Below are 25,813 nucleotides of genomic sequence, written 5' to 3'. Positions count from 1 at the left end.
TATGATTTATTACAATCGATACCATATTTTAAATATGTTTTGTGTGTGTAGCTTTTGGGCGACATTACTGCACCAAAGAGTCGAGATGGATGGAAAGGTTGCGATACCAATTATCTTATGTTTTTCGAATCAGTTCAGGGACTCATCATGGATGGACCTGGCCAAATAGATGGCCAGGGCTCCATCTGGTGGCCACAGAGTATTGTTACGGTATTCAGTTTTAACCATGATTTCATTTTATTTCTTTGAATTTAATATATATATACACACACTTATATATGCTATTATTTTACTCGTTTTGTTATTTTTGCAGCCCAACGGTGTAAAATGCGATGATTGCCCAATGGTATGATGGTCTTTGCTTTATAACTTACACCAAATGGTAATTATATTAAACAAAAAAATATCTCACGTTTAAATGGTGATTTTTAGTTGTTACGTTTTCAAAAATGTGACGGGCTACAACTAGAAGGTTCAAGATATACAAACAGTCCAAAGAGCCATGTCCGGATTGAGGGTTGTCAAGGCGTAGATGTCGGAAATCTTCATATTTCAGCACCTGAACACAGCCCCAATACTGATGGAATCGACATCAGTTGGTCGTCACATATTAACATCCATGACTCTGTGATTGAAAGCGGTATGACATCTAGAACTTCCTAGTTTCTCATATGGTAAAACATTTCAATGTATATGTTCTTCCTAAAATTACCTTAAAAACAGGTGACGATTGTGTGGCTATCAATAGTGGCATATCTGACATGAATGTAACCGGTATCACGTGTGGACCTGGTCATGGTATAAGGTAACATCTCATCCTGACGTCAGACTCATAAATTCTTTTGGATGGTGTTAAAAATATAATTATAATATATATAATCTCGAGTTCGGCTCGTTTCAAACTCTATTTAAAATGCGGAGCTGGGATCATTTATTATTTAATAATTAATTTATATGTCATTATAATTAAATTTACATATAATTATAACTCTAACATATAACATTATATCTTATTTAGTTATAAATTATAATTATAATTTTGATAACATAATATATATAATCTTCTCATTTTATCATAATTATATATATATATATATATATAAACTTTTACTCTGTAATACATGTAATAAAATTAAAACGTATAAAATAAATCATGGGATCGTCTAGCTCGAGCTCGAGGTTGTTTTAGCTTGGCTCGATTCAAGATTTTAGCGAATAGATCTTAAGTAGCTCAAGAGCAGCGTGACTTGTTTAGGCCCCCAATAAACTTATAAGGAGTAAAGTCTTGGAGAACCTGTTAGTCCCATGATTTCCATTTGCTCAATTGACTTGTTTTGGCAGCATTGGAAGCCTTGGGGACAATGGTGAAAATTCTACTGTGGAACAAGTACAAGTCCGAAACTGTAACCTCACTGGAACGACAAACGGAGTTCGAATCAAAACTGAACCGGTAAAATTGAATATACATCAAACTTCACTATGGTGATTAAGTTGTTAAACTTTTTAAACAATTACTTATCTTATTTTTATTTGTTTTTTTTTTTTTTTTTTTTTGTGATGTAGAATGGAAAGGGGTACGCTAGATCGATTTTATTTGAGGACATTAATCTCATTAATGTTAAAAATCCAATTATAATTAATCAACACTACTCCAATGAAGTAAGTCTTGTTAATAAAGATCTTAACGTTATTGTATACTAATTTCTGTTAATAAAGATCTTAACATTAGTGTATCCGGGACTAATTTCATATATATATGTACACTTTTTTTGGATTAGGCAACCACATCGGCAGTAAAAGTGAGCGATGTAACGTATAGAAATATACATGGGTCTTCAGCATCAAAGATAGCAATTACCTTCGATTGTGCTGAGGAGGTTAAATGTACCGGAATCATAATGGATGACGTCGGAATCACCGGAGATAATGTTTATGCTGATTGCAAAAATGTTGAGGGAGAGTTTACCGATACTAGCCCTCAGATAACCTGCAGTTAGGTTGTCCGCCCCTCCCTTAACGGAATGGTGTTTGGATAATTGTATTGCAATAAGTGTCTACGTTGCTTTGGATTGGAAACGATGTCTAAGGATTGTTATAGATTCTTGATATAATAAATAAAACCAGTTTACGCATCTAATGATATTATCTCATCTATCATTACTTTCATTCTTCTGGATAAAAAAACAGAGAGAAAATGAGAAAATGAACCTACAAAATGGAAATCATGGAGCGAATTTTAAGAAAGTGGTTCATTTTTATTTGTATTAATATTAATAATAGTTCGTGCAATATCGCATATAAAACGAACATTAAAGAATATAGAACTTAGAAATATGTATGAACATAATGATTCGAACCGTAGTTTTCCATGAGTACTTCAACAATGTTCTGGATTGCAAAATGAGTAAACTAATTGTTGAACGGTTGTCTATGAGGATTGGTGTTCAACATGGCCCCCTTAAAACATATTTCGTGCATTCTCTTGGACGAACACGTCTATCTCTCAATGTACAACAATCGAAGGTGTTTGTAGAGCCGGCAATGGCTCACATGCCCGAGGTTACACCGGGTTAATGTGTTTAAAATTTGTTAAAAAAGAAATGAGGAGGACGTGGCACAAATCAGAGAGTACACATCTCAAATTTTGTTTGGAATAAAGTTCTCTCAGTTGTGTAATCTCCCTATGTATCTTTCAAAATAAACTCTCAAGTTCATTATATAACTAGACCAAGAAAAAACTGATTTTCCAATTTTATTTAGGTCATAAGAGTGACTTTAATTGCAATAAAATGAATTTAAGTGGTCAAATAAAACTATCATTACTCATGACTTCATTTGTAATTCGTAACTGACGGATGCATAGGTTGGCAATTAGTGGTGGATCCAGAAAAAAATTCAGTGGGTTCGGTCTGATATATTCTCACTAATTTTTTTATATCATACATGGTTTTCACTAATTTTTTTTTTCATTTTTTTTCAAACCGAGTGGGTTCATAAGAACCCACAAAATAGGGCTAGATCCGCCACTGTTGGCAATAGGTAACCTGTGTAAGACACATTTGACATGTTTACTGAAAAGTAGATCATATGATTTTCACCTTTGTAAAAATAATTAAATTTAGAAGCTTAGGATCCATCATTTCTCCTTCTTGTTATATAAAACATACAACTGTGTTATAGACATTGAATTTAAAGTAGTTAAACAAGTCGTATTCATGTTTAGAACTTGTGTTGTTCGCGTCGTTAGAGACCTGTTAAACACACTAAGACATGATTTGCTAGTCATGAACTAGGCTCACTAGGTCGCGCTAGTCATGCAAAGGCTTGCCACGTAGCCCATCTGCATGTGTTAGTCAAAGCTGTGCTAGACAACATTTTGTGCCTACACCACGCTTTTTGAGATAGTCACACGCCTATATGACTCGTGCCGACTAGCTCCCACCATACTGAACCTGTTAGTCTGCGAGCATCTGTATAACCCCCGCCACTTGAGTGTGGACTGAACCAATCTTGACATTGACGCGTTTCGACCTCTCATCTGTGATGCTGCCCATGTACCTGATTACATGCATGAGTTCTAAAAATACAATATAAACTCTCAAGCGATTCCCGGTGATGCGAGCGTGCGAGTTAGGATGCTTCGCACCCTTTGGGGTCCTACAAGTGGATAACAAATTAAACTTCACGAAAAAGACCAATAAAGATTATTGAGTTTCAAGAAAGAAAACTAAGAAAGAAGATAATTCCCCTAATGCTGGTCTAGTGGGAAGGTCAGAAAGGACCCGAGAAAACTTGGGAGTTAGAAGAAAAAAAATGAAAGTCAAATTGTAAGGCCTCCTAATCCAAGATCTCACTCAGCTAAAGCCACCAACAGGTGTGCGGAATCCACCTGATGATTAACCACTGCAGATGAAACACTAGAATGCAAAGATTTGTGAGAGAAATCAAGAATACACTGAGTATTCTTGATGAGGAAGATGAATGACGTCACTCACACAAAGTAGCCGCCAGAGAAAACACACACAATGATTAGGGTTAGGTGCACAGAATTTCACACAGAATTGCAGCCTTGTCTATTCCACATAAAGGTATAAATACAAGGCAAACCCCGGACTTTCAAGACAAACTAGAAAGCCCGGACAAACAAACTACACAAAGCAAAACTCGGACTTTTGTCCTAAACAAAACTCAGACAAAAGTCTATCCTAAAACTTGGACAAAATATCCAAGGATAAAGCTAGGACTATCTTTCAATATATGTACAATAAAGACCCTATAAAATGGGAGACATGCACTTATCACCTAAAGTGCATTAACAAACTCCCCCTTGATCAGTGTATGGTCTTCATTGGTCTTGAGATCTTCATACTCTCTTCGAGAAGCTGCTTCCTGCCCAGACCTTGTTCTTCACACAAAACTGGACCACCTTGATGAACTGGTCAGCTAGAACACGATCTTCTTCATTGTATTTCAGAGGCAAGCGCCGAAGCTTCTTCAGATGTGCTTCCCTTAGGTTGGCAAGCCAAATCGGATCCAGAACTTTAGCAATCTCAACCAACACTTTCTTCTCGGAAAACACTGCTTCCCCAGTCTTGAGATGCACGATCCAGACGCACACAGCTTCTCCAAATCTTCCATCTTGAGATGAACGATTCAGACGCACACAACTTCTCCAAATCTTCCATCTTGTGATGAACGATCCAGACCTGAAACACTTAACACCGGATTAAGAATCTTAACCCCGGAGACATCGGCCCAAACCTGGATCCCAAAAATAAATTCCAATACCCCAGAGTAAACAATTGAAATATTAAACAACCAACATTTAATAACTTATTTAAATAATTTTCACAACCCTAGAGTATACTTAATAAAGATAACTCGCACATAGAAACTAGAGAGCAAAATCTTTTTGTGTTTTTTTTTCAATTTTTGACTGAAATGGAGATTAAACCTACGAACGTATTTACACTAATTATCTTTTTGCGAAATCGGAGCAAAGGAATCATATCGGTTTTACTGTCAGTATCCGACACAAGAACTATAGCATTTTAGTTTAATCTTTTAGAATGATATTGACAGTTCAAGACGTTCAACGGTATTGTGGTCCACTTAAGTTTTAGCACGCTTTCGAACACTGTTTTCGAGATATGAAATTAAGTGTATTAATAGCTGACAGTAACTAAGTTTACCCACCTCAGAATATACTCCCGTATCAAGGTATGCACGAGAGATCATCTTACTGGTGAATATACCATTTATCATCTGTTTTTTTTTTTTTACGTATAAGCTGATGTGAGATACTCACTTATTTGGATTGAAAACAAGTCCTTTGTGATAGAATCACTTATTGAGGAGGAACTTTTATTTCAGATGCAAAGGGCACAGGAGCAAGTCCGTGAACAGGTTAGTACCATCGTACAGATAAAGAGACGAACTTGACTCCCGCATAATTTTGTGGGACATGTGATTGTTTATCACTTATTTGGGTCGAATACATCATGTATTAAGGATATTTACACGTATGTATGGTATCATGGAAGATCTAGACTTGCGTCCCCGTTATTTTCGGTAAAAGAAACAACCATGATACCCAGATGATAAACAGCATAAAGACCACGTATCTTAGAACCTCGGCAATCTATCAAACGAAATTACGGTACCAAGACCATATATCCGAGAGATGTGCCACACAAGTTACGTAGTTCATTATGTTTATATACCAAAGATAGGTTCTTATTTACGCGTAAAACCTACCGAAGCAACGTATAATGAAGCTGTCACAGTTAACGGTTAATTGATTATATAACCATAGTCCTGCATTAGATACGACTAACCGATGTACTATCATTTCCCTTATATCTCAACACGACTTCATTTTAAATTTTTCATATGTTTTTGTATTTTTCTGAAATTTATCCTACAACTAAGTAAAATGTTTTTGGAGTTTTTCAATTTTTTCGAAAGCGGTAAGAACTGTACAGAAAAGATAAAATAAAGTTTCTATGCGAGTTTAGAAAGCATTTTACTCTGGGTTGATTATGCCAATCATTCGGACCAGATTTTCAAATCTAGCCCGATCGAATGTTTTTGTAAACAGGTCGGCAAGATTATCCAAGGTGTCTACCCTAACCACTTCTATTAAACCCTTCTCAGCACAGTCGCGAATAAAATGATGCCTAACATCTACGTGCTTAGTGCGTGAGTGATTAACTGGATTGTTTGTTATGGAAATGGCAAAGTTGTTATCGACAAGGATAGGAGTTCGAGTAAAATTCAAAGCGTAGTCCCTCATTTGTTGCTGAATCCATAAAACCTGAGCACAACAGCTTGATGCAGCAATGTACTCGGCCTCGCACGTGGAAAGAGAAACGGCTACCTGCTTTTTGCATTGCCAAGAGACAAGACGATTCCCAAGAAGTTGTGCGCCGCCAGAGGTTGACTTTCTGTTCATCGGGCACCCTCCGAAATCTGCGTCAGCATACGCCATCAAATCCAGACCACCTTCAGCTGGATACCACAATCCAAGCTTAGGCGTCCCTTTCAGATATCTGAAGATACGCTTGACTGCTTTCAAGTGAGACTCCTTCGGAGTTAATTGATACCTAGCACACAAACAAACAGAGAACATAATATCTGGTCGTGAAGCAGTAAGATACATCAGTGAACCTATCATTACTCAATATAAAGTCAGATCCACTTCAGGATCTTTCTCCTTATCGGGTGAGAGCTTGAGATTTGTCGGGAGAGGCGTGTCATAGGGTAAGCTATCTTCCAATCCAAATCTTTTGAGAATCTCGTGGACATACTTTGTCTGATGCACGTACGTCCCGGTTTTTCCTTGACTCACTTGGAGACCTAAAAAGAAGGATAACTCGCCCATCGCGCTCATTTCAAATTTAGACTTCATCATCGCTTCGAACTCATGGCACAATTCTTCATTTGAAGAACCAAAAATTATGTCATCAACGTAAATTTGCACGATCAGAAAATCTCCCCCTTTCTTCAAAATGAACAGTGTGGAGTCAATCGCACCACGCGAGAACCCATGCTCCAATAGATGTTTTGACAACGTCTCGTACCAAGCTCGAGGGGCCTGATGGAGACCGTAGAGAGCCTTGTCCAACAGATAGACTTTGTTGTCTAACCCTGGAGCTTCGAACCCGGTGGTTGGGATACATACGCAGTTTCATGCAATTTCTCGTAAAGGAACACGCTTTTCATATCCAACTGATAGACTTTGAAACACATGTGTGCAACAAAGGCTAGAAACAAACGAATAGCTTCCAGTCTCGCCACTGGTGCATAAACTTCTGTGTAATGAATCCCTTCCTCTTGATTGAAGCCTTGAACAACCAACCGTGCTTTGTTTCTGACAACGACACCCTTATCGTCTTTCTTGCACTTGAAAACCCATTTCGTATTGATTGCATGTTGGCCCTTTGGAAGATCGACCAAATTCCACACCTTTAGCTTGTCGAACTGAGCTAACTCTTCTTGCATCGCCTCACACCAAGAATTATCCATCAGAGCCATTTGATAGTTCTTCGGCTCTATTTGAGAGATAAAACATTCATGCAGGCTAAGATTGTAGATTTCTTCTTTCTTGATAGCAGAGAACAAACATTGCATCTCTGAAATACTCCTTCGTATTTGCACTCCCGCATTTGGATTCCCAATAATATTATCAACAGGATGATGAATATTTGTTCTTGGAACTGGGATTACCGGAGCTTGAAGATTGTTTCCCAAATTCGATTGAATCTCCCCCTCAGCATTTGCATTACTACTAGAAGCTTGATCATTACCAGAAGACGCATTAACATTTGGATATGCTGAAAAGTCAACGTAGAGATCTCCACTTTTAGTTTGAGCAGCTGCATTGGGGATCTGCTCAGCAACAACATCATTTACGGTCGAAGAATCAGCGAGTGGAACATTCGAAGACACATTAGTAGGAATACTTGCTCTCCAGCTCGCATCCACTTCATCTTTGTTCACAAGATGTGTGTATACAACCTCTGAATCTTCTTCTGAAACATCAGGAAGATCAAATGAATCAAATAATTTATCATAATCATAACCGCTTTTGGGACCGAATTCGGACGGTGGAGGATCGAAACTCAAAGGAGTTATATCAAACACGATCTCCACTGTTCTCTTCTTGATGTTATAAATGCGTTTGTTTGGAGTTCCATTGGCATATCCCAAAAGAACCCAACTTCACCAACTTCCCCCATTTTAGGAGTATCTTTGGTGCATTTGATAACACACTTAATCCTAAAAGGTTGAAAACTAGATAAGTTCAGTTTCCTGTTTTCAAGCAATTCATAACACGTTTTATCTTCTCTTTTGACAGTAAGCACATGATTTAACACATAACATGCAGTGTTTACCGCCTCGGCCCAGAAGAAAATTGGCAATTTTGATTCAGAAAGCATAGTGCGGGCCGCCTCAATCAGGGTATGATTCTTCCGTTCTGCAACTCCATTCTGTTGAGGAACATATGGAGCGCTGAACTGATGAACTATTCCCATTTCCCGACATAACTCATCCATATAATGATTTTTAAACTCAGTGCCGTTGTCACTTCGGATTTTCTTAATTGGAAGTGAATAATTTTTCTCAAGTTGTTTGAATAAGTCTCTTAAAATACCAGCAGTTTGATCCTTTGTTTTTAAGAAAAATACCCATGAGTAACGTGAGAAATCGTCAGTGACAACTAAGCAATAAGACATCCCACCAATGCTAGCAACATGGATTGGGCCGAAAAGATCCATGTGAAGCAATTCAAGTGGTTTTTGGATTGAGTTAACTGTTTTCGGTTTATGAGGCTTTCGTTTGATTTTTCCTTTTTCACATGATTCACATTTGTTGTGCATATTGAAACTACGTAAAGGAACCCCCAACACTAATTTTTTTTTCACTAAGTGATTCATTTTTCGCAGATGCACGTGGCCCATTCTCCTATGCCATAGATACGATTGATCTTCAGTCTCCTTTGAAAGTAGACAAGTCACTGGAGCAGACGAGTTGACCAATGGGCGCATGTCCATGACATATGTGTTATTCACCCTTGGAGCCCTCATAACGATCCAATCTTCAGGAACAACAAATCCAGGACGCAAGACGAAGCAAGCTTTATCAGTGAACAACATCGTGTACTTGTTATCACAGATTTGAGAAACCGACATCAAGTTATGCTTCAATTCTTCAACGTAGTTCACTTTATGCAGTGTGATTTTTCCATTTGACACAGAGCCTTCACCGGTGATGTATCCACCCTTTTCACCGGCAAAGTTCACATAACCACCACGAATTTGTTTAAAGTTGTTCAATAACTCTTTATTTCCTGTCATGTGTCTGGAACAGCCACTATCGATATACCAAATATAGATAGCCCTCTTCAGCTGCTCCTACACTCCCCAACAAAAATTTAGTTAGAGTGTGGGACCCAACCCATGATGGTCTTGGGTCGTCCCGATTCGTTAACATAAGAAAACTCTTTGAAATAACCATCATCGCCTCTGTGTCCACCACTTCCATTTCGGAAATTGTTGGAATGAGTCCCCGCAAATCGTGGATTATACGGAGTTGACGATCTGTTGGTATAACCAGAGTTTCCATACCCTCGGCTTCCATTGTTTTGGTAACTGTAATTTTGATTCCTGGGTGGCTCAAAATTCCTACCAAATCTAGGGCATCTTCGTGTCTTGAGAATGATCGTGGATGATTATCCGAATGCGGTCTTTGATTTGGAAATCGGGGGGGGGGGGGTGACGCATTTCGATCATTCACAAATCTGTTCTGTGCATGAGGTATAACATAGTTGTTGTTCGAACCTCCAGAACGTTGGTCATTCTCAACTGCTTGGAATGTAACATGATTTTGTCGTCTGTGAGGGGTTTTCTCACGAGTATCATGTCTTTGAGATGTACTTTCCGATCTGTCCCCACGGTTAATAACAACGGGTTTCTCCTCCTGATCCTAATTTTGTTGTAATTTAACATTTGGTTTGACAACTGGTTTTACTTCTTGTTTAATCACTTTGTTTTTCTCAACCTTCTGATTTTTACCATTTTTCTTTTCAACATTAACTGCTTCATTTTGTGGTTTTTCAACAAAAGGTTTCTTTTGATCAGGATCAACAAGAGATTTACCCCTATCATCTGGACAGTCTGCTGCTAAGTGTCCTTTCCCACGACACTTATAGCATTTGCAAATTTTTGCAGCATTCTTTGGACGTTCCTCATGATTGGTCGAAGATGATGAGGCGTTTGTGGAATTTTTCAAAATTTGGTTCACAAACTGAGAGTTGGAACCTGTTTCGATCTTTACTTCTTCTTTGACAAAATCCTCCCCTTTAACAAACTCAGTTTTAGGGATATTTTTCAAAGCCTTTTTAGTTTTCCCACGTGACTTTGGTTTTGACTTCACATTTTGAACTTGATTAAAAATTTCCAAAATCTTATTGCTTATCAAATTTTCAATGTCTTCAAGATTTACCTCATTTTTCTTTGAAACTCCACTCATCTTCGACTGTTCTGAGTCAGAAGCTTCATTTGGCTCAGATTCTGACTCATTTTGCGGTTAACCGTCAGAGGAGTCTTTGGCACAAAATTTGCCAATTCAGGATCAATGCTTGGCATCGATGTATAGTTATGGTTTACCGGTGGAGGCACCTTACTATAACCAATGCCGAACATTTCTTCCTCAGATTCTTTGAGACGTTGGCTGTTAATACAGAAATTCATCACTTCGGATGAATCCCCGAAGTTTTCAATCTTTCGTTGCAAATCTAAAATCAGATTATCTTTTTCCAAAATGTTTTTGTTCTTTTCCAAAACACAATTTTGATTCATTTCAAGTTCAGATTTTAATTCCTGATTTTTAAGATTTCACTGAGCAACAAGTCTCTCAAATTCAGAGATATCATTTTTCAGCGATTTTATCTTAATTCGGTGTTCTTTATCCGAATTAGACAGAACAGTAATGAGTTCTCTGGATTTTTCTAAATCTGCAATTAAGTTTGTGTAATGAAGTGCATATCTATCAATCTTGGTGACAAACTCAACACATCTAGCACATCGCTTATCTACAGAAGATGATTTTACCTCAATCCCAACCATGAATGCACAAGTTCCATTTTCTACGGAGTTTTCTTCCAATCTTTTAGCTTCTGCATCCGCAAATTGCTGCATTTCAGCTGTGGAGATGTTGAATTCAAAGCGTTCTCCCTGTTCTCCATCTTCTGTCTTGTTAGACTTTTCAACAGTCTCTTCAATCGAGGGATCTTCATTCCCAGCAACATTCCCCGAATCCAACTCTTCCCCAAAAACCTCAGCTACAACCGCAAGCTCCTCAATACTAGTCTCTTCAACAACCTCTTCATACACTTCTTCGTTCACAATTTCAGCTATAAATGCTTGTGACACAATTGCTCCTGAGATGTCTTCCAAAGCATAACCCCAGTCATAAGGCTCAGTCACACTCTGTAGAGGTTGAGCCACCATAGCATTGTTTGTCGAAGGTGTAAGATTTTAAGACCCACTTGAACGAGCACTTGAATTAGAGGTAGCAGCTGATGCATTGTTGTGAGGTCTTGAATTATTTCCTCGAGAGTTGTTGTCTCTATCAGATCTTTCCATTTTCGGCTTTCGACAATCACGTGCGAAATGCCCGTAGATACCGCAGTTGTAACATTTTACTTTTGACATGTCGACTCCCATTCGAGTCTTTGTCTGACCTACTATGAACTTCCTACCCGTTCTCAACAGAAACTTCTTCGCTCTACGGACTAAGAGTGCCATGTTGAGTTGTAGATCAAGTTCTTCCATTTCGTCTTGATCTATCTGATCAAAGTCCTCATCGAGACTTGATGGTTCAACGAGTTTTCCAAGACAAAAGTTCTCGTAGGCTGTCATGAAGGACGCCAAAAGACTCATGTTTTCTTCAGTCAACTTAAAACAGCTTGCATCTATCTTAGGAATGTTCAAGCTTGTTCCTTGAGATTTCTGAGCTCCACTAGAAGAATACATCCCTTGATTGGAATTGGTTGTTCCACTTGAACTGTCATTGTTGCTTATAAAGGCGTGTTCACTTGCAGAACCTTCATTCTCCGAATACAAGGCAACACCGACTCCACCATTACTACCCTTATCCGTTGGTTTCGAAGCCTTATATAACTGAGGATCTTGGATCTTCTCGAAATCTGATGCTTGATCTTCCATATTCCAAGCATAACCCCTCAGTTTTTGAACTTCTTCTTCCAATGAGAGCTCCTCATAGAGAACACCCTCTCTAATCAAAGCAGTGTACATATTCCATTCTCTGGAAAGACAATTCAGAAACTTTTCAACCTTCTCAAATTCGGTGTAGATACCCTCTTGACTTCTATCAAGTTCGCTCAACAGATGATAAAATCGGTTCACTGTGTCATCAAATGATTCATTTCTTAAAGCCTTGAACACAACAAATTGAGTTTTCAAACGTTCGAGACGTCGCTTCTTGTACATTTCATTTCCTTCATATCGCTGGATCATACTATCCCACAATTCCTTTGAGCTACTTCTCTTACGGAACGTATGAAGTATAGATTGTGTCATAGCCATCGTTATCATTGACATAGCTTTCTCTTCACAGTCATAAAATTTCTTCTGGTCGTCAGTGAGTGCCAAATACGTATCAATTGTCAACGTACGTACTGGAGTAGCTCCACATCCTTTAACGATACACAACCAGATTTTGATGTCTTTTGCTCGTACATATCTTTCGAAACGCTCCTTCCACTCAGGAAAATCAAGCCCGTTTATCAACAAAGGAGGTTTGTCGTTACTTCCTACCTCAGCATTGTGGTTGAGGTTTTGCACCATTGCAGTCAGATTGTTTGTTTGCCATTTCAGAAAACAACAGTAGGTTTCCAAGTAAGAACTGCGTTACTGACAAGATTTTCTAAGTCCAAACTTGGAGAGAAAACACGGAGTGAAATGTCTGAGCTTTAATCAGAGTGTGAAACCCGGATCACAAAAACCTGAAATAAAACACAAACAGAAAAACTCGGACACTACACTGTTGGAATTTAAACTCAGACCACCTAATAAAAGAAGAAAAATTCGGACTCCCTAACAAAAGAAAAACTCGGACTTCCTAATGAAACACAAAGTTCGGACTGGGTTTAAACTTCGGACTCCCTAAGAACTATGAAGCTCAGACTCTAATAACAAGTGAAAATTCGGACTCTAAGAAGACATAAAGTTCGGACAAGAATAAAAGTCAAAAGTCGGACTCTAATAAATAGATAAAAGTTAAAAATCGGACTCTAATGAGGTTAAAATTCGGACACAGAGAACTTTGGACTAAAATTCGGACTTAACTAAAAAATACTATAAAATTCGGACTCCTAATAATAATAAATAAAAGGTTGAAATTCGGAGCTAGCAGAGCCTAAAACTCAGACCCAAATATCAGTTAAAAGTCGGACTCCCTAGTTAAAATTCGGACCTAAATAAAGTAGGGTAAAAATTCGGACTTAACTAAAGAGGAAACAAAAACTCGGATCTAAATAAACTAGGGTAAAATTCGGACAATATGAGAAGTTTAAAAAAATCGGACAAGAGTTGGAGATTTGAAACTCAGAACAAGTAAGAGTTTCTCAAAACTCAGACCCAGTAACCAATCTCCGGACTATCTCCCCAATGTGACTTCACACTGGTTCAACAATACCCCGGAGACACAAACACAGAATTTAAACCACGGACAAATCTTCCAAAGATCAAACTCAGGAATCTTTTTCAACTTTCAACACTGTATGAACAAGAACCAAAACCCCTGTAAAACCCAGATGAAGAACAACACTAAAAATCACCAAACTACTCAAAATCCATCATCAAATCACTAGAGATGAATGAAGAATCATGAATAAAACACAAAAACTCACTAAACAATCACTAAACCCTATCAAAGTTTGAACTTTTCTCACAAAAACCTTCAAACTAAGAAACACCTACAGTAGTATGAGCACACTGCTCTGATACCACTGTTAAAGAACCGGATCGATGAGGAACATCAAACATTGCACTTGATTCAAGACATGAAGAACAAAATATGAACAAAATAGAAATATGTAGAAGATGAATCTCTTTATTAACGAATCAGTCATCACAGATTACATACCAAAAGAGTATACATCATCTACAAGCTGGTTTAGATCACTGAGATCTAAACCAAGCTTTCTCTCACTAACACATAGTCTCTCTCTCTAGAAATGTGTACACCAGGAGAATGAACATAAAGTTAGGAGAGGTGCACAAAGCTTCTCTAGTGTTCTTGTTATTGTTGTCTATCTATGCCCTAATCCTATACAACACATATATATAGACTAGGGACTAAAGCTCGGACAAATCAATCTACACTAAACCAAACCCCTGACCCAAAATTCTTAGACAGAAACTTGGACAAATTGTCCAAGGATAAACCTTGGACTAAGTTTCAAGACATGTACAATAAAGACCCTAACAATTTGAAGGAATGCACTTTTCACCCAAAGTGCATTAACAAACTCCCCCTTGATCAGTGCATGGTCTTCATGTGGTCTTGAATTCTTCATTATCGTTGACTTTAACTTGGACTTCTGCTTTGGTTGACCAGAACTGATGCATCAGTTCTGTGTGGCATCGCTAATCTTCAATCACCGGATACTGCACTTACAGACTCCCCCTTGACTGATGATATCATGCATGCTTTCAACTTTAGCTGAGGCTTGATCTTTTAGGTAGAGCACAACGATCTTCAACCCTTCTAATTAAAGACTTGTTGACGATCACTTAAGGCCGCTTTGAGAAACCCGAAGAATCCAACATCAAACACTGTTGATCCTCCCCCTCAAACTACTCCCGAATCAAGTTAACGCGAACCGACCTACAACCACATGTAGGAATATCGCTCGATAAATTAATCTTCAAACCTAACCAGTAGCAGAAAGAAACATTGGATTTCCAATGCCCAACCTTGAAAACTTCAAACTTCACAAAGACATGAAGCTCAGTTCGATAAGTTAATAACAAACTGAACTTTGTAAAAGTACATCCACCGTCTTGATCAGAGTTTTCAACCGAGTGTCTGAAATCATTTCATCTCGAATCTTCAAGATCCAATCTCTTATCTTCACAAATCCAACAATTACCCGATGACTTTCGTCTCTGATCTCCCCCTCAATGTAAGAACCCCTATTTCGAGAATCTGATCAGTCACCAACTTGGAAGAGGTACCAAGAAGACTAATCTTCTCTACTCTAACCGGCATACGATAAAGGCATGACCTTCAACTACTTGCCAAACGAACAATTTGCTTCATCACGTTAACACTTGATTGAACCTCAAACAAACTTGACAAAACTCAATCATACACGAGCTCTAACTTGCTTCATGTTTTAAACATTTCGCCACCGGTAAGATTAACACTAAGTTAATCTAAAAGATAGTAAACATGAACTTGTTTCGATGTAGCACCACGAGCTTTTGGTTTACAAAGAAAATAGGAATTCCAAATTTTTACTCCCCCTTTTTCTTTGTAAACAATACAAAAAAATCCAAGCAGGTCTTATTCTCTTCACCTCCTCACTTGATCCGGACAACATAAGTACCATAAAACTTTTCGATAATTCGAAACCGACTTCAAGTTTCCAAACTACGCATAATTCTGACTCTTAGTTAGTTATCCGGTACCCCCGGTAACCCGGAATAACTAGAAAAACTCGGAAGATGCACAAGTCGAAACTTCCGAACTACACAAGCTTCTAAACTTAGTTAAAAATCTAGTACCCCAGGTAAGCCGGAATTCTAGAAAATTCGGAACTCGTAAAACCCAGAAGCTTTTGAAACCTCGGATCAAATCATTGAGCAGTACTTAGAGTACAAGGAATTCGAAACAAGCAAGGAAATAAAGGAAACTCTGAAGAAACCCGGAAGCACGAAACCAGATTTAAAGGTCGGACCTCAAAAGCTGACTGTGAAATCAGACTGTGTTAAAAACTCGGACATCACACACTGAGTTCAATCCTCGGAATGTTGAAAACTCGGAACTGATAAAAACTCAGAACAGTTTACGGCATTAAAGGTCGGATAAAACCTCAGAACATTAAAAGTCGGATAAAAACTCAGAACAATGAACAATGCACAAATTTGCAAAACTCGGACTATGGAGTTGGAATCATGAACGTTGAAAAACTCAGACAAGTTAAGAGAATTAACCTCGGAACTTTGTAACCAGTCAGACATGCAAAACTCAGAACAAGAATTAAACTCGGAACTTTGTAACCAGTCAGACATGCAAAACAAGAGAATTAAACTCAGACATGTTAAAGATAATTAAACTCGGAACATCACAGAACACATAAGCAAAGCTCGGAACCCAGAACTCATGAACAAAACTCAGAACTCGGAACCTATTCAAAACTCGGACGTACAGACTTGATCTGTTTAATAACCCGGAACAAACTATCTAGTCGTTAAACATCGGAACATCAAGAAAACATAACTGTAAAACTCGGAGACACAGAATGATTCTTATGTTATCAAAACTCGGAACAACTATTTTGTTGTTAAACTTCGGAACATCAGAAAAACAACTGTAAAACTCAGAGACACATAATGAGTTTATTCCTCGGAACAAGAAACTCGGAAACATCATCAAACCACGTGGACATAAACAGATGGTTAAAACTCGGACCAGTCAAACTTCAATACTCGGACTACAATAGAGTATAGAAACTCGGACTAAACAGAAGCTCAGAATTTTTTACCTTCAATACTCGGAACAAAGTACCAGGTAAGGAAGTTGAACAAAACTCGGACATTGAAAAAATAGGCTTAAAACTCGGACTCAAAGGAAGCTCGGACCAATTAAATTGAAACTAAAACTCAGACATAGTGGAACAAATGGAAAACTCATACCAAGTTTAGAGGATGTAAAAACTCGGACACGCTCAAAGGCAAGATTCAGTAACTAGTCTCCGGACTATCTCCCCAGTGTGACTTCACACTGGTTCACCAAAACCTCGGAAACATAAACACAGAATGGAAACTCGGTCGGGCTTAACACTAAGAAAAACTCGGACAGAGCAATTTTGGATCAAACCTCATATCTGCAATAACTTGGAGAACAAAACAACCACGAACAACTTCATTTTCTTCAACTTTTCTGCAAAATCTTCAAGTCTTCAAGATGTTTGGCGGAAACAAACATCAAATCAAGAGCAATGGTGATTCAGAAGGCGGTTAGACCATTCCGAATCGGTAACCATGCTCTGATACCACTTGTAAGGCCTCCTAATCCAAGATCTCACTCAGCTAAAGCCACCAACAGGTGTGCGGAATCCACCTGATGATTAACCACTGCAGATGAAACACTAGAATGCAAAGATTTGTGAGAGAAATCAAGAATACACTGAGTATTCTTGATGAGGAAGATGAATGACGTCACTCACACAAAGTAGCCGCCAGACAAAACACACACAATGATTAGGGTTAGGTGCACAGAATTTCACACAGAATCGCCGCCTTGTCTATTCCACATAAAGATATAAATACAAGCAAACCCCGGACTTTCAAGACAAACTAGAAAGCCCGGACAAACAAACTACACAAAGCAAAACTCAGACTTTTGTCCTAAACAAAACTCAGACAAAAGTCTATCCTAAAACTTGGACAAAATGTCCAAGGATAAAGCTAGGACTATCTTTCAGGATATGTACAATAAAGACCCTATAAAATGGGAGACATGCACTTATCACCTAAAGTGCATTAACAAACTCCCCCTTGATCAGTGCATGGTCTTCATTGGTCTTGAGATCTTCATACTCTCTTCGAGAAGCTGCTTCCTGCCCAGACCTTGTTCTTCACACAGAACTGGACCACCTTGATGAACTGGTCAGCTAGAACACGATCTTCTTCATTGTATTTTAGAGGCAAGCGCCGAAGCTTCTTCAGATGTGCTTCCCTTAGGTTGGCAAGCCAAATCGGATCCAGAACTTTAGCAATCTCAACCGACACTTTCTTCTCGGAAAACACTGCTTCCCCAGTCTTGAGATGCACGATCCAGACGCACACAGCTTCTCCAAATCTTCCATCTTGAGATGAACGATCCAGACGCACACAGCTTCTCCAAATCTTCCATCTTGTGATGAACGATTGAATAACCTTCGGATTTTCGAGGGCGAGATTCATTTTAAGGCGGGGAGAATGTAACATCCCGAGTCTTCTTGTCAATAAAATCCAAATGTTCAGAATAAATCGTAATCAAAACCCCAAGTGCGTGCGACGAAACTTGCGATCGGTGAACCAACCCTCATAAAAATACCCTTACTAAACTCACAATCAAAAACCGAACCAATTGGGATCAAGACCCGAACATACGCGATAAGTATTGGCACGAAAATCGAGAAAAAACGCATGATTGGATTAAACAGGCGGCGGAGGACACGTGTCACGCCCATGCGCCACGTGTCAGACCTATGCTGGACACGTGGCAGGTCTAGGCCAGACTAACCTCCCTGACGCCATGCGGGAGATACCCTATCTCCTCCCGTGACGTGCGGGAGAGGTCCTCTTGGCCTATATAAGGGCCAGGTCTAGGACAAATCCAGTGCACATTTTCGACTTCTGAAATCGATCTCTGATCTCTCGTAACCCTGTTTCTCTGTATCCTCGTGTATTAAACCCTAATCTCTGAAACGATACCCTGTCCAATTGATCTGAAACCAATCAAAGAATGCCAAAGCGCTGTGTAAGGCTATACTTTGTTAACTACGTTGACGTTTTGATCTCGTGATTATCATTAAAGTTTGAGTTGGGTTTATACACTAATATGGATTACATTCGTGAAATTAGGTGTTTGAATTAGAAGGCTTAAAACTATAAATTCATGGATGAAGTAGATACTTAACTATCAGAAGGCTTAGAACTAGGACTATAGGCTTACAAGAAACTTAATTGTCTGAAGACTCAAGAACTAAAAGCTAGCAAGGTGAGTTCCTCTAAACCATTTTCTAAAACAGGATGTGTTGTTCTATCTGACTGGTAATAACTATGGAATCAATTATTTATAGCATCTGTGATATTTGACAATGATTGATAGAATGATTGAGGACTGATTGTATGTATCTGATTTAGCCAAGAGAGTTTGTATACATAGTCTGGTTATGTGAACATACAGTGCTTACTCTGTTCTTATCCGTTTGCCATGATTCTATCTGATTGATGTTATAGTCGATAAGAATATGTTTTTTAATAAGATCATTTATGTTCGTGAACTCACCAGTTTATTCTGAGTCCCAAATATTTTTCGGGCACACATCCTAGGTGCCATGTGATTGCAGAAATCGAGGATGAGGATAATGAGATATCAAGAGATAGAGGTCTAAAGGGTTGCTGAATATTTAGATCTCTAGTATAGTTTAACTCATGAAAATGTTGTTGTATAATAGTACATATATATAATACTCTTTAATGTTTAATTAAATTTTGAAACTTTCAATTCTCTGGTTACTATGTGTTCTGTATATCCGATGCGTAACACTCCCTAGAGCTTATCCTGGGATGCGAGTGTTACATAAATTAATTAATATTTTTTTATTTACAAAAACTTGAATTCAAAAAGATATTTTTATTGTAACCATATGTTTAACTACAAAATTTTATTACTTAAACTAACAAGTCAAAAATTATATGAACTGTAATGAAGGGTTAGGATATAATTGGAAGTTTATTTGGCTAAGAAGGTTAGGAAGTGATCTTGACCATCTGATTAGTTAATCAAGGGCTAAGAATAAGAATAAATGAGGGAAATTGAAGGGAAGAAAAGAGACGCGCGAGTTTGTTTAGGGACATTCTAGTCAATCAAAACCAATAGTTTCTCTCTCCTCCAAATCCCCCCCATTTTTTAAATGTTAATAACTCTTTCATACAACATTATTTTTTTTTATAAAAATTGCACCAAAAAAACGAGCGTTTTTTTTTATCTTTAAAACGATTATACTATTGCTATATTTTCGAAATTTTTTCCTAAAACTCAGTTGCGTAAAACGCAATCGAAAAAACCCAGTTGCGTAAAACACAATGGAAAAAAAACCTAAAAAATGACATTTGTCTAAAACGCAATGCACAAAAAACACAAAGAAATGTCTTATTTGTAAAACGCAATGGCCAGAAAACACAAAGAAATGTGTTATTTCTAAAACGCAATAGCCTAAAAATACAAAAGAAACGTACTTTCTAAAACACAATAGACTGAAAACACATAAAAATGTGTTTTACCTAAAACGCAATGCACCAAAAACACAAAGAAATGTCTTATTTGTAAAACGCAATGGCCAGAAAACACTTAAAATGTCTGTTTTCTAAAACGCAATGAACTGAAAACACATAAAAATGTGTTTTACCTAAAACGAAATGCACAAAAAACACAAAGAGATGTCTTTTTATAAAACGCAATGGCCAGAAAACAGTTAAAAATTTCTCATTTCTAAAACGCAATGGCCTTAAAAAACAAAAAAAAAATGTTCTTTCTAAAACGCAATGGACTGAAAACACCTAAAAATGTGTTTTACCTAAAACGCAATGACTAAAAACACTTCAAAAATCTGTTTTTCTAAAACACAATGACTAAAAACACTTCAAAAATGTGTTTTTCTAAAACGCAATGGCCAGAAAACACATAAAAATGTCTTAGTTCTAAAATGCAATGGCCTAAAAATGTTTGTGAATTGTCTGAACCAGGAAGTAGGAGATCAAAAGGCTGTCTACGAATGCAGTTTTCCAGAGGCAATTTACAGAAAATTAAATTTTCTGATGCATTTTTATTAAAGCAACTTAATCGAAATATTTTCCAGAGGCAGTTTTCCAGCTCAACCCTAGCCATGGGCTCTGCCCCTTGAACCCCGCCCGAGGCTGCTGCCCCTGGGACCCTACTACCAGGGGCGCTGCCCCCGGACCCCGACAAAATCGTAAAACGCAATGACAAAATCAAAAACCCAGATCGTAAAAATGAAATTAAAGAATCTTTTACATGGATCGAAGTCGATTTCTTCAACGAATGACGAAATTTGAATGATTGAAACACTTATCAGCGATCGAATCGAACGGATCGAGTGATTATCTTCAAAATCACCGGAAAAACGAGATTTTGTATGAAATTAAACTGGGTTTTCTTCAAAAAAAGCTGAAGAACACGTTGATCGGGTGTTTGAATCATTGATTGGTCACCAAAATCGCACTATAATGTAGTGATTATTGAGATAGAAAGTGAAGAAATGGTTGAAGATGGTGGGTTTTGAAAATGTTGGGTTTTGAAGTTACTGGAGAGAAGAAGGAATAAGAAATGATAATATTAACTAAAATACCCTTACTCTTTATTTTAAATTTTGCCACATGTTCTAATCATATTGTTTTCTAACCTTTCTGGCCAATATAAATTTTCTATTTATACTCACCCCTATAATCAATGATATCATTGGTCACCAAATTTTCTCGTTTCTCTCTAATCTAAAATGACTTACGAATGTATTTTTCTTAATTCAATATACATAAGACGAATTGAAAAAAAATCCTTTAAGTTTATGCATAGGTTATGATTTATGTAGATTAACATGTTCATACGTTTCTATATCTGTGTAGGTATATAACTTAAGTGCAGGTTTTTTATATGTATAGTTTAACCGTATATGTTCTTAATTTATGCATAGTGTTAAAATATTAACTCTATATGCATGTTTGCAATTTCTATGTGGGTAGAGAAAATATGTATAGATCAACTGATTATCATAGATTTAAAAACTACAACTTATTGATCATTCTAGTTTGAATCAAGATTTGTCTATTTGTGAAATATGACTAGACGGTTGGCCCGCATGATATGGCGGGTATCATCGATTCTCTTCTAGAGAGCACAATTTAATCCGACTTGCTAAAACACTATTATATTTAGGTATTATTATTATTATTATTATTATTATTATTATTATTATTATTATTATTATTATTATTATTATTATTATTATTATTATTATTATTATTATTATTATTATTGTAACGATGTAATATTTAGTAACTATATACTTACGTATAAATATATAAAGTGTAGTCTAGTATTATCAACATTTTCTGTATAACGCGTTATTGAGATTTTGTTTACAAAAATAAAAGATCAAGCTATCCAGCTCGCTCACTTCCTTAATATGATTTAATTTTTAAGAAATCTTGCTATTTTAAAAAGCAGGGCTTCACGTGATATTTATTTGACACTAAATTAAGATGTATATGGCCATACATAGACTAAAGATTGTTATAAAATTCATCATATATTTTCATGCTATTTATAGTGTGATAATAAAATACACGTAGTAATTACATATGTTTACTTTTTGTAGCTAGTGTCAGACCCATAGTTTAACGAAACTTGGTCTAAAAAGTGTAGTAGGGGTGAAGGGTGCCCCGTGGAGGAGATTTGGCAACACGTTGAAAGGCGTGAAATACCACCGCCGCTACCATTCACCACGCATGGATGTGGCAACGGGTGGTGGCAATGCGTGGTGGTCTTCACGCGTGGAAACTTGATTGATGCAATGATGTTTGTGTTGTAGATGTTTGGTGAGTGATGAGCATTTCCACTAAAATCTATCACTAGTTATCAACATTTTCTATAGAACTCTATTTTGTTTGCAAAATAGAAGATGAAGTTATCTAGCGCACTCACTTCCTTAATTAATGTGATTTAATTTTGAAGAACTATTGCTATTTTGAAAAGCAGAGCTTTATTATCATCAACAACATTTACGAAAAAGATTAATAACTAATCAATTAGGAGAAAAATGATGGTGTCAATTAACTTCACAAGGAATACTGAGATGGAATTCTATATCTTAAAAGTCCGGTTATTCTATTTTAAAAAATAATAATGACATGTGGGCCATTTTTTTCCCCTAGGGCTCCTAAAATGATTTAATCAGCCTTGTTTGTAAGTACATGTAACAGTTATGATTATCCCTAAAAGACATGGTATGGCGGTAACGACCTAAGGTCTTGCTTGCTCTCTGATAATGAGGTGAGCGTTTAAGTCCTATAAAGTACAGATGTATTACTATATAGAAGTAAGTTTCCAGTTAAAAAAATTGTAATAGTTATAATTATGATGCAAAAATCCAAACAACTGTCCTATTCAAAACAATAGGTATGAAAAAATGTTGTGCCCATGGTAACTAAGCAAATATCGTAATATGTAGACATATATACGTAATATGATATGTTCACATTATGTATATATACTAGAACTGAAGATAGAAGTGGCATTACAGATAACTTTGATTGCTTCAAGAAATGGTAAGATATGCTTCTAGCATCAACATATCCATCCAAATTCACTACATTTACAATATTTCTCCTTGTCTTTGCAGGGTTTCTTGATGGTAATCCTGTTGAGTTTTGTTTACATTTTGTTTGAACCAAAAACAGCAAGTGCAGCCACTTTTGATGTAACATCATATGGTGCAATAGGAGATGGAAATACATATGACACTGAGGTGCATAAATCATGTCTACAATTTCAAATCAAAAGAGCAATATCTTTTTTCTAATTATGTCTATAATATACAGGCTTTTGTTAAGGCATGGGGGGATTTGTGTGGAGATGACTCAGAAGATCCAACACTGGTCGTACCATCTGACAAGACATTTCTAATACAATGTGTGTCATTCGTCGGTCCCTGTAAAGCTTCTAGCGTTCACTTTCAGGTACAATCAGACTCAAACCAATGATCATTTGTGATTTTGTGTTCTCTAGTGTCTAATTTTGAACGTTTATTATAAATATGTTTTGTCTGTGTAGCTTTTGGGCGACATTACTGCACCAAAGAGTCGAGATGGATGGAAAGGTTGCGATACCAATTATCTTATGTTTTTCCAATCTGTTCAGGGACTCATCATGGATGGACCTGGCCAAATAGATGGCCAGGGCTCCATCTGGTGGCCACGTAGCATTGTTAAGGTATTCGGTTTTAACCATGATTTCATTTTATTTCTTTGAATTTAATATATATATATATATGTTATAAATTTACTCATTTTGTTATTTCTGCAGCCCATGGGTGTAAAATGCGATGATTGCCCAATGGTATGATGGTCTTTGCTTTATAATTTACACCAAATGGTAATTATTATATTAAACAAAAAAATATCTCACGTTTAAATGGTGATATTTTAGTTGTTACGTTTTGAAAAATGTAACGGGCTACAACTGGAAGGTTCAAGATATACAAATAGTCCACAGAGCCATGTCAGGATCGAGGGTTGTGAAGGTGTAGATGTCGGAAATCTTCATATTTCAGCACCTGAACACACCCCAAATACTGATGGAATCGATATCAGTTGGTCGTCACATATTAACATCCATGACTCTGTCATTGAAAGCGGTATGACATCAAGAAATTCCCAGTTTCTCATATGGAAAAACAATTTGACGTACGTGTTCTCCCTAAAATTTCCTTAAAACAGGCGACGATTGTTTGGCTATTAATAGTGGCATATTCGACATCAATGTAACCGGTATCACATGTGGACCTGGTCATGGTATAAGGTATCATCTCATCCTCTTTACCACCCACTCATTGACGTTAGACTCAGAATTGAAAATCTTTCGGATGGTGTTAAATAGATATAATTATATTATAATATTTAATATATAACACAACTCTTGGAGAACCTGTTAGTCCCATGATTTCCATTTGCTTTAATTGGCTTTTTTTAACAGCATTGGAAGCCTTGGGAAGAATGGAGTTGAATCTACTGTGGAACAAGTACAAGTTCGAAACTGTAACCTCACTGGAACGTCAAACGGAGTTCGAATCAAAACTGTACCGGTAAGATTTTATATACATCAAACTTCACTAAGGTGAATGAGTTGTTAAACTTTTTGAACACATACTCAAGTTTTTTTCTTTTTTTCTTTGTGATGCAGAATGGAAAGGGGTACGCTAGATCAATTTTATTTGAGGACATTAATTTCGTTAATGTTAAAAATCCAATTATTATTGATCAGCATTACTCCGATGCAGTAAGTCTTGTCACTCAATAAAGATCTCAACATTACTGTATCTGGGACTAATTTCATTTTATTTTTTTCTCTTTTTTTGGATCAGCCAAACACAGCAGTAAAAGTGAGCGATGTAACGTATAGAAATATACATGGGTCTTCAGCATCAAAGATAGCAATTAACTTCGATTGTGATGAGGAGGTTAAATGTACTGGAATCGTAACGAATGAAGTTGGAATCACCGGAGATGATGTATATGCTGAATGCAAAAATGTTGATGGAGAGTTTACTGATACTACCCCTCAGATAACCTGCAATTAGGTTGTCCACCCCTCCTCCCAACCAAATGATATATCGATCATTGTATTGCAATAACTGTTTTGGATTGGGGATTACATTCTTGATATAATAAATAAAACTAGTTTATGCATTTAAATGATATTCGCTCATCTTTCTTTATTATTTGTTTGCCCTGAAACAATTATGGTTACCAAAGGTTTTCATAACATTCGATAGTAAGCGTCTACATTATTTAAAAATAATCCAACGATGTCAAATGTATATTACTTGAAAATATGTTTACAAAACCATGGTATTTGGTTTGCATACATGAACCATAAACTTCAAGTTTCACAAAATATATTTAAACAAAATATAAGACTTGATAACTAGGCGTTGGCCAATATATCATCGCACGAAGGCAAGAAATACAAGACAAACCCCCCAAAATGACAT

The 25,813-nt window shown here is 37.0% G+C and overlaps 2 protein-coding genes across 2 annotated transcripts; both read left to right on the top strand.

Annotated features, from left to right (window-relative positions):
* The first annotated feature begins 348 nt into the window (after positions 1 to 348).
* LOC110901236 (probable polygalacturonase At3g15720) lies at positions 349 to 2,132 on the top strand. Its single transcript, XM_035982270.1, has 6 exons — positions 349 to 354; positions 433 to 640; positions 724 to 805; positions 1,342 to 1,450; positions 1,564 to 1,668; positions 1,779 to 2,132. The coding sequence occupies exons 1-6, from the start codon at positions 349 to 351 to the stop codon at positions 1,995 to 1,997; spliced, it is 729 nt and encodes a 242-aa protein (XP_035838163.1). The 3' UTR covers positions 1,998 to 2,132.
* A 21,155-nt stretch (positions 2,133 to 23,287) lies between these two features.
* On the top strand, positions 23,288 to 25,399 carry LOC110901235 (probable polygalacturonase At3g15720). Its single transcript, XM_022148074.1, has 11 exons — positions 23,288 to 23,369; positions 23,444 to 23,455; positions 23,502 to 23,569; positions 23,643 to 23,780; positions 23,875 to 24,033; positions 24,127 to 24,159; positions 24,250 to 24,457; positions 24,540 to 24,621; positions 24,796 to 24,904; positions 25,003 to 25,107; positions 25,184 to 25,399. The coding sequence occupies exons 1-11, from the start codon at positions 23,288 to 23,290 to the stop codon at positions 25,397 to 25,399; spliced, it is 1,212 nt and encodes a 403-aa protein (XP_022003766.1).
* Positions 25,400 to 25,813: the final 414 nt, after the last annotated feature.

This window comes from Helianthus annuus, chromosome 13 (assembly GCF_002127325.2).
Source record: "Helianthus annuus cultivar XRQ/B chromosome 13, HanXRQr2.0-SUNRISE, whole genome shotgun sequence".
NCBI lineage: Eukaryota > Viridiplantae > Streptophyta > Magnoliopsida > Asterales > Asteraceae > Helianthus > Helianthus annuus.
Note: the sequence above shows the minus strand (reverse complement) of the source record. Positions and strands in the feature narration are given on the sequence as shown.

What these genes read in the sequence shown, in the direction of transcription:
- LOC110901236 (XM_035982270.1), top strand. An exon ending in TTCGAATCAAAACTGAACCG is followed by an intron (nt 1,451 to 1,563) that starts GTAAAATTGAAT and finishes TTTGTGATGTAG; the next exon opens with AATGGAAAGGGGTACGCTAG. An exon ending in ACTCCAATGAAGTAAGTCTT is followed by an intron (nt 1,669 to 1,778) that starts GTTAATAAAGAT and finishes TTTTTGGATTAG; the next exon opens with GCAACCACATCGGCAGTAAA.
- LOC110901235 (XM_022148074.1), top strand. Translation starts at nt 23,288, where the DNA reads ATGATATGTTCACATTATGTATATATACTAGAACTGAAGATAGAAGTG. An exon ending in GGACCTGGTCATGGTATAAG is followed by an intron (nt 24,622 to 24,795) that starts GTATCATCTCAT and finishes TTTTTTTAACAG; the next exon opens with CATTGGAAGCCTTGGGAAGA. An exon ending in ACTCCGATGCAGTAAGTCTT is followed by an intron (nt 25,108 to 25,183) that starts GTCACTCAATAA and finishes TTTTTGGATCAG; the next exon opens with CCAAACACAGCAGTAAAAGT.